General features: G+C 40.1%; 1 protein-coding gene across 1 annotated transcript; it reads right to left on the minus strand.

Moving 5' to 3' along the window:
* Positions 1-2,856: 2,856 nt before the first annotated feature.
* Positions 2,857-6,057, minus strand: CHCHD7 (coiled-coil-helix-coiled-coil-helix domain containing 7). The gene is made up of 3 exons (XM_007939494.1): positions 5,992-6,057; positions 3,981-4,079; positions 2,857-2,961 (listed from the first exon to the last, which is right to left on the minus strand). The coding sequence occupies exons 1-3, from the start codon at positions 6,043-6,045 to the stop codon at positions 2,857-2,859; spliced, it is 258 nt and encodes an 85-aa protein (XP_007937685.1). The 5' UTR covers positions 6,046-6,057.
* Positions 6,058-9,685: the final 3,628 nt, after the last annotated feature.

Consider the following 9,685-nt stretch of genomic DNA (forward strand, 5'->3'; position numbering starts at 1 on the left):
ACTGCTCTTCTGTTCGGGTTCAAGGCTTTTAGCCCCTTCCCTGCTCTTCCGGCCTGCTACTCTGGCGTCCCTGCGTTGTCTCTCCTCACCTGAAAGAGATTAACAACCCTCCCATACCTTGCCCTATATCTCTTGGTATGTATTTGTCATGGATTGAATTGTGTTCAATTGTGTCAACTTGACTGGGCCGTGATTCTCAGAGGTTTGGCCATTACACAATGATGCAATTTGGCTGTTAAGTAATAATGTAACCATCCCCCATGATACGATGTGATCAGCCAATCAGTTGTAAAGGAATTAGGGTGGGATGCAACATCCTAACTTAGGTCACAGCCTTGATCCATGTAAGGAGTTTCCCCAGGGTGTAGCCTGCAACACCTTTATCTTACAACACATAAAAGGACAGAGAAACAAGCAAAGAGGGACCTCAGTTCTAGGAGTGGAACACATGCTTTGTACACAGGGTCCCTGCACTGAGAACTTGCTAGACCCAGGGTAAGATTGATGCCAAGACACAGAGATTGCCAAGAAATGCCAGGCCCACAGATGTTGAAAGGAGAGTGGGCCTTCCCCCAGGGCCAATAGAGAAAGAAACTCTTCCCTGCAGTCAGCACCCTGAATTTGGACTTCTAGCCTCCTATTCTGCAATAAATTTCTGCTTGTTAGATGCATCCACTTGTGGTATCTCTGTTTTAGCAGCACTAGATAACCAAGATTGTTTCCTTTCTGGCTATAGTCATTAAGCATAAATTGTGAATCATTCCAGTGAATGACTGAACTCACAGGGGTAGTAGAAGACAGCAGGTCAGAAATTAAGGGTGTCATATGGACTGAGCTTGCAGCCAGCATCCTGAAGACATAGTGGGAAATCAGCTCCAAACTTGTGGTCAGCAGGTGTCATGCAGATTCCCTAAACTTGTGGCTTGCATCTATTTACCTATTTAGCAATCTGAAGGATAATATCCTTTTGTCATCTCTGACCTACCTCCAAGTGGCTAGAAATGTGAACAGCGGATCAATCTTTGTATTTGGGGGACTGGATTCATGCTGTCCCTTACTGTGCAACACCAAAAATAAGATAAATAACTTCATGAAAATTTGAAAATGTTTGTGCTTTAAAGGATACCATCAACAAAGTGAAAACACAGTTCACTGGAGAAAAAAAAAATCTCCAAATCATACAAAAAGGGACATGTACCTAATGTATAGAGAACTCTTCAACTCAGTAATAAAAAGACAACTTAATTTTCAAAAAGGACAGAAGATCTAAACAGACATTTCTCCAAAGATGATATACAAGTGGCCAATGTGTACATGAAAAGATGCTCATTATCATCAGACATGAGGAAAATGGAAATCAAAACCACAGTGATCACACCCACCAGGATGGCAATGTCAAAGACATGCAATAACAAGTATTGGTGAGCATGTGGAGAAATTACCATGTCCATACACTGCTGGTGAGACTGTCAAAATGTTCAGCAACTTTGGAAAACAGTTTATCAGTTCCTCAAAAAACTAAACATAAGTCACTATATAACCCAGCAATTCTAGTCTTATATATCCAAAGAGAAATGAACGTCCACCATAAAACTGTCCTCAAATGTTCAAGAAACTGCATTATTCATAATAGTCAAAAAGTGGCAATTACCCACTGTACAGTTAAAGGTGATTTATACAGTATATGAACTACACTTATCAATCAAGGTCATATGCTTTAAAACTTCTGTGATGGGTTTTGGACTCAGACCAACGAGATGGATAGTTCATTGTCAATGCCTGTTGAAATAACTTGCTTGATCCAGGAGCACCAAGATCTGGACCGGATGAGAAGGGACACAAGTGATTTTTCATTGCTAATCTACTGTATGTTAAATTTTATTAAATAACATAGCTCTACAAAACTATTCTGTAAATGAAACAAACTGAATAAAAAGTGGGTTTAAGGGGAACTGCAGCAAGATCCACTCCAGGCACAATGCTGAATATTCTTGTTTTAGCGTATATCATAAAATGAAGTCAAGCTATAGTTTCATCCTAGTGATGAGTTCACCTGATGAATCCTCATATACTTCTTATGCCCCATTTCATACTGCCAATAGAAATCCTACATCTAATTCATTTTCTTTTTCCCCCATTACCATGGTTTAGGAACTGAAACTGTAGCTTTAGAAAATTATCCAATGTTCCTAAGTCTCAGTTATAGAATCCTTTAAGCTTTTCCTTAAAGAAAACTAAGAAACCAGTTGTTCTGCATGCCTTTTAAGAGAATCTTCCTGTCCTACTTCTCTCCCAACCAATACACTAACCTTATTTAAACAAAGGTGAGCATCAGTTCTCTGAAGATTGTGAAATGAGCCTGGGATTTGAGGCCCACCACACTCTACCTCCAACTTACCTTTCCTGTCTTCCCTTCTACCATTCTTCTACCCACCTCAAACTGTTTCAATTCTCTACAGACTATTTCTCAAACTTGGCTCAAGCTTCTCTTCCATCATGTTGTTGCACACATCATTCCCTTCCTTGTAAACACTACCCTCCCTCACATCTCCATTAAGTCTTTGTCTAAATCTTACTGTTGAGACTCAGTGGACAAGCTCAACTCTTCATATAGTGTTTCCTAACACTAATGTACCTATAGGAAATAATGTAAATCCAGTGCCATGGAACAGCCAAGAGTGGCACACCCTTCCCATAGCACTGAGAGCAAAGGCAAAGCGCACAGTGCTCTTTGTCTCCCCTTATAGAATATATGTGCTATCTGAGTAAGTCATGTGAGATCTTAAAATATTACAGCAATCATTCATTTAAAATATTCATGTTTCTAAATCATATAAACAATTTTAATGCAAGCATTCAATAGGGCATTTTTCCCATTGCTCCTAAGATTTCATCTCTTTCTGCTGCTGTCGGCATAGGTGGCTTCATTCCATTCTGTCTTCTCTGAACCATGACAGAATTCTGCATGTAGGCATTAAAAAAAAAAAAAAAAAAAAATCAGTAATGTATTAAATACTAATCATTTGCCAGTAATTTGCTATTGCTACTCAAAATGAAATCCTAAAACCAAGTTAAAAAACAAAACAAAAGACCTAATTCTGGTACTCCAGATAAATATTTTTAAATTATTAACAATTACATAAAAAACCTACTGCTTTTGAGTCGGTTTTGACTCACAGCTTCCATTTAGGACAGAGGAAAACTATCCCATAGGGTTTCCAAGGCTGTAAATCTTTACAGAAGCAGACTGCCTCGTATTTCTCCCCTGGAGTGGCTGGTGAGTTCAAACCACTGACCTTTTGGTTATCAGCCGAATGCTTTAACCACTAAGCCACAAATGCTCCTCTGACAAGTAAATAGAAGCGATTATTTCCATAGGGCTCTGGTAGCATAGTGGTTAAAGCACTTGACTGCTAACCAGAAGGCTGGCGGTTCAAACCCACCAGACACTCCTCGGAAGGAAGGTTGGGCAATCCTACTTCCGTAGGGATACTGCCTCGGAAACCCAAGGAGGGGTCGCTATGAGTCGGGGCCGACTCGACGGCACATGACAACAATAACAAATATTAACAGTAATTGGGCTGAAGATAACATTGTGTAACCACAAGAGCACAAGAATATATATATTCCACCAAGAAAAACTACCAAGTAATTGATAAATAAAACCAATAGTTAACGTAGCAAGGGGAAAGGAAGTAGCTGGATCCAGTGTGCAGAGAAACAGTAATTAAGTACCAATGTCTTAGGCAAAATGAGACCATTAAATTGTAACAAGGTATAGTTCAAGGCTACCTACATTAGAACCACATTCTTACACCTTTGAGTAGAATGAGGCAGCTGAAAATGGCTCTAAAGGATCCTTCAGGAATAAAGAATAAAGTTTAAAAATTACGTTTCCCTATATCATTCAACAGGAAAAGATTGTGGGTATTGATTACTTTCTGGCCTCAGTTTCACAAAGCTAAACAAGCTAGGCTTACCCAGAATTTCCGGCAGTTTTTGTATTTCAAGAAGGAAGTTGAACACTTTTCCTTGTCATAGTTATTTTCATCCATACATCTGGTAGAAGCATCAGATTCCTTTAATCGGTAAGAAAGGCATCACTTAAGAGTTGCAATGAGATCTTAAAGCAAAAAAACAAAAAACTTCTGAAGCTACTTCCCCTGAAAGCAAGTAATACGAAATTATTCATTTCTGTTTAATACGTAGATACTAATAAACACTGAATTATCTTCCAACCCTCTTTCTGCTCAGGGTAGACAGCTTCTGGGTTAGTTTTCTGAATACTTAGTCATAGGGATTTCAGCCAAAGCACCACCCTAAGATTATTTAATGTAGTGACCATTTAATAAAGAAACCAAGGCAAGATGTAGTATGGTCAAAATCACTGCTGCAGACCTAAAATGAGAAGCCAATCTACCAATTCACAGCACAGCTGCCTTGCTTTTCAAGTTCTCATCTTGACCTGAAGGTCTGATCTTAGGTCTGGTTTGGAGAGTCTAGCTAAATCACTAATAACTGGTATATATCAAGGAGGCAACCTAAATTAACACCACTCATCACTATGCATTTTGGCTATCATTCACTCTATTACACAAGTAAATATACTATTTGTAAGCAATTTTAATAGATATTATTAATATCACTTCAAAACCAAAGTAAGCAACAAAGAGCTGAGTTCAAAGGAAGGAAGCTGCCATGAGGGAATTAAATTTAAGCTGTTTGAACTGGAAGTAGACCACATAACAAACTTCAAAGTGAAAGGTATGATTCTGAGAAATCACCCAAAGGAAAGCTTTAACTAAAAGGGTGGGTAATTTGCTTTCATGGATCTAAGAAATATGGTCTATCTGAACAGACTTCCTAATAAAGCTGTTGAAAACTGATCTTATATATGGAAAAAAACTAAATTTCTATGCCAAATATTTAATGGATGAATTTACTTGGAAAATGTATATAGGATGGAGTATAATTTTCAAAGTACCAATTTGAGGACTGCATTATTCAAAGCTGGTAAAGCTACAAATAGGTATTGCAGGTCATATCAAATGCCAAAAAACAAAACCTTACAACAAAACACCTTGTTTATACGATACTTCTGTGAAAACTTCTAGGCTTTAAATAGGCTAATTCTCTTAGCAGCCCATTACTCTCAGTCTCTTTTTCTCCAGGACATGAAGAAATTAGCGTATTAAAACATAAATTTCAGTAGCAGTTTAAAAATGTCATACCTTCCAATTTTCCATGTTTAGACTAAAGATTTTCCTTAGTGTTATACATGCCTGACTAATATTACAGTGATAATTAATCTGTGAGTATTATACAAACAAGGGAAACTAAGAAAGAGATGAATCTTTTGTCATTAAATTTTGAATATCAAAATACGCTCTAGTTAAAAAAAAAGATACACTGGCCAGGAATATTTTCTGTACAGAAATAACTTTATTCAACAACTACAAAAGACAAATGTTCAAATATCAGAAAGAGGTTGCTCTTTCTTTCTTTTTTTTTTTTTTTAATTTTATTTTATTTAGATTTGGGTGAAGATCCACAGAGCAAATTCACTCTCGATACAGCAGTTCACATACACTTTGTCTCATGTCATTGACCACAGTTTACCACAATGCAACAGCTCCCCTCCAACTTCCTCCCCAAGGTACCACTTCCCAGTGTCCATCCCTCCATACTCTCCTGCCCCCTAAGCTGTCTCCCTGTGCATAAGGTGCCCTTCCTTCTCCCATGATTGTTCTCTCAAGGGCATGTGTCCACTTGAGGTAAATGTTCAACTCACATACCTGTACTTTGCTTGGCTGGAAACCACAGGTGTGGTCTCAATTCCAGACCTGAAGGGTAGCTAGGGGCCATAGTCTCAGTGGTTCCACCAGGCTCTATTGGACCAGCAAACCTGGTCCCAACCATCCCCCCCCCTTTTTTTTTTTTGAGAGGTTGCTCTTTCAACTTAAAACTCATAAAGGTTAAAAGCCAACCTACCAACAAGCAAGGGTTTATGTCAGGATCTCTCAACCTCCGCATTACCATGGGCATGCTAGCAGTCTTCTTATTCTGCAGGTAGAGGTTGGGAAGAAGAGTGGATGGGAAAAAATAAAGCTTATTAGCTCCATTATGTTCTTGAAAAATTAATTTTGGCATAATGAGTATCTAACGAAGAATCCCATGCATGTACTATCTTTTGAAAATAAAGACTTGAGCATGTCTTTCATTTCTATTGCCCTTGGTGCTTCAATACAGAAACCATATTTAAATGCATCCACCAAAAGCTGATTAGAATATTCAATAAAAACACTGTAGTTTAGGCTTAAACGGAAAAAAAAACAAACTCACTGTCACTGAGTTGAGTCCAACTCATAGTGACCCCCCACTGGGTTTCCGAGGCTGTAAATTCTTTATGGAAGCAGATCGCCCCATCTTCCTTCCATGGAGCAGCTGGTAGGTTTGAACTACTGATCTTCTGGTTAGCAGCCAAATGCCTCATCCACTACGCCACCAGTGCTTCTTAGTTTATACTTCTAAATTTTAAACAAATGTATTAAGAAAACTGTAAAACTCTAGCGATTACTTCCTTATTATACATCCATTAAGGCACTCTGGTGGTGTGATTAAGGCATTCCAGTGCTAACCAAAAGGTTAGCAGTTCAAATCTACTACCTGTTCCATGGAAGAAAGATAAAGCAGTCTGCTTCTGTAAAGATTTACAGCCTTGGAAGCCCAATGGGGGTCGTTATGAATCTGAATCAACTTGATGGCAGTGAGTTTGGTCTGGCTTTGGATACAATGACTAGCAAACAAAATAAGCATGGCCTAACTTAGTACAATCCAACTTTAGCAAGAACACATATCATGTCAAGTACCTGAGTGCCTACTCTGTGGCCAGCATGGAGGACAACATATAAAACAGCCAAGAAACTGCTTAGCTGACATTCTGAAAAGCCATAATGTGCTTACAAAAACAGAAAAAAAAAAAGAGAGTAACTTCACTTCCAATGGCATCTTCTACCTTCTCCTTAACTGATAATTCTGTGGTACAAAGGAAGTCAGGGGATGTTACTGTGGTTCAGTAATCTTCCAACTGAAGTCTTAAGAGATACAACGCTGCAAAAATTTTTATTGGTTAAGATGACCACAGTTCATCAAATGCTAATTAGTTATACCACATCAAGACATGTAACAGGTATGTCAGCTATATCACAGGGCAACTGCTTTCTATGATGGAGTCAATTTAAATTGTTATGCCTATTTCCTTTAAAGAAAAGTCATGGAAATAAATTATTTCAAAGTGTTTTTTTGTTTTAATATATGGGTATACTACTGACAAACTAACTCACAAACATTTTAACATGCTTTGTACTAAACTTAAGGAGCTGATTTAACTTGTACTCCTGAATACTGTTCTAGCTTAATCAATCTTCCTCCTAAAGATAGAACCCAGCAAATAATGTAGTATGACCTACTGAATAAAGAATGCATCAGTCAGTATTAGTTACTACAGATCAGAACTTTTGTATGAAACAGTTTTTACATTCTACGCCCAAGATGAGATCATCAGAAAACTGTCATGCTAACAGAAATAAACTGTATTCCAAAAAAACAATCAAACCCCCTAAGATTCTGAAAAGTATAAGTAATGTCAACCTAGAGTCACCTCGTCCAGTTTCTCCTATTAGGGGAAGATCCAGGCTAAAGAAAACTAACCTTTGCAAACAAAGATGGAAAAGGGATGCATCATTCTGAAGTCTTTCATTTTTAGTACCTACTAAACAACCATTTGGGAGCTCTGGTAGCATAGTGCCTAAGGCACTTGACTGCTAACCACAAGGCTGGCTGTTCAAATCCACCAGCCACTCCTCGGAAGGAAGGTCGGGCAATCTACTTCCTAATGATACCGCCTCGGAAAGCCAAGGAGGGGTCCCTATGAGTTGGGGCCGACTTGACGGCACATAACAGCAACAAAAAGTAATCATTTTATTTTATGATTTTCATTGAACACTACATGAAAATGTCTGGCTAACAGAAATGTCTTGGCAGAAAGGAAATTCAAGACGCTATTCAATTACATTTAGAAGCTTCTTCCTTTCCTAACACAAATCTTTTGCAGACTTCTTCCTAAAAGAGATGATGGTACTGAGTAAATTCATAGCATTCTTTTTATATTTATCCTGCAGTGCAGGAACACAACTCTGTTCAGCTGTTCATATATCTGGATATAATCTCAACAACAATCAGATACAGACAAAAATGAGGTTGCATGCCTTACATGAAAGTGTTCTACTCTGTGTTTTGGCATCATCACCAGTCAGGAATTCTTTTAAAATAACACCTAGGAACAGCACACATACTTGGATCTGGTTTGCAGCATGAATTTAATCACATTTCATTTCCTTTTCCTTCTGAATTCTAAATACAAGTCAATCTGAGTTTGGATTTCTGAATGTCATTCTCTCTGCATGAATTCCTAAAGTATTAACTGGAAGCAAAAAGGAAATGTCAATTTAGAACGAGGTACAGGCTGAAGGGCAAGATAGAGTGTTCTGCTAAAGAGGCCTTATCAATTTACTTTTCTTGACGGTATTAAACAAATGCTACAAGGACTTGCTTGCAGAGAATAGCCAGAAAACAAACAAACAAATAAAAATCAGAGATGGGCCACAAAACCACAGCACATTTGAGAGGAATAACTCTCAAATCTACTCGAAAGAGCAAACTGTTTAAAGTATGTTTTCATTTCCCCATCCAACTATTCACATCTGCTCTCTCCAAGTAGGTCTGAAAGGGAAGAGGGGAGGGAATGTTACTGAACACGTTCATGCCCACAAGTTGGTCAGAGCTGAGGCAGGGTCTGTGGTTATGATAAAATGCAGATGCGCCCATCGGTAAGTTGACACACACCTTGCGGGAACCTAAAGCCCTTAACTTACAACTTACTGCCGGGTGCGGAGAGGCAGGGTGCAAGAAATCAAGACCTCCCCTATACCGGAGGGATTGGGGAGACCGATTGGAGAGGCTGGACAGATGGGAATCCGAAGTCTTGCTTCTCTCCACAATACTGCCTGTCCGCGTCTAAGTCGTGGATGAAGAACACAGGTGAACACACACCTTGCTTCGGCCTTAATACAGGGAGGAGCAAGGCAAACTGGAGGAAGATTGGGGGTGGGGGCAGGGGAGACAATTTCGCTTCAAAGGCTGGAGCCAAGGAGGCTGAAGTAAGAGCTTGCGATGCCCGGAAGGGCAGTGGTCACCTTCTTTGCCCGAAGCCTGTAAAAGACCCAGCTCTGAGTGGGGGGTGGGGGCGAGGAGCGACGGAAAGGGGCCTATAAGTGGCGGGGCGCACCTGGGCGGCTTCGCACCGCAGACACAGACTCGAGCGCAGTAAGCAGCCTGGATGCGTCTCTCTCTCCTCTTTGCCCTTAGCTGCCGCTAAGGGAGGGGCGGGGGGAAACCACTCACCTCAGACGCAGCTGCAACAGGGCCCAAGCCATCTCCAGCTCCAAACACGTCAATGGCTCACGCAGCAGAGCCTTAAATAGTGCGCATCCCAACATGCTGTCCCCGTTCCCCGGCGACCTCTCGACCAATCGACGCGCGCCTCCCTTAGATTGACTGCCGTGAGAGGCCCTGGGCGGCGGGGGCGGGCGCGCCTGGCCCCGCCCCCGGTCCGAGAGGGGAAGGC

The sequence above is a fragment of the Orycteropus afer genome, unplaced genomic scaffold, assembly GCF_000298275.1.
Source record: "Orycteropus afer afer isolate SDZICR_OR568_19922 unplaced genomic scaffold, OryAfe1.0 scaffold00060, whole genome shotgun sequence".
Taxonomy (NCBI): domain Eukaryota; kingdom Metazoa; phylum Chordata; class Mammalia; order Tubulidentata; family Orycteropodidae; genus Orycteropus; species Orycteropus afer.

Coding starts and splice junctions, on each gene's coding strand:
- CHCHD7 (XM_007939494.1), bottom strand. CDS start 6,045: ATGCCCATGGTAATGCGGAGGTTGAGAGATCCTGACATAAACCCTTGC. Junction 4,080..5,991: donor ACATAAACCCTTGCTTGTTG/GTAGGTTGGCTT, acceptor TACCGATTAAAG/GAATCTGATGCTTCTACCAG. Junction 2,962..3,980: donor AAAACTGCCGGAAATTCTGG/GTAAGCCTAGCT, acceptor GCCTACATGCAG/AATTCTGTCATGGTTCAGAG.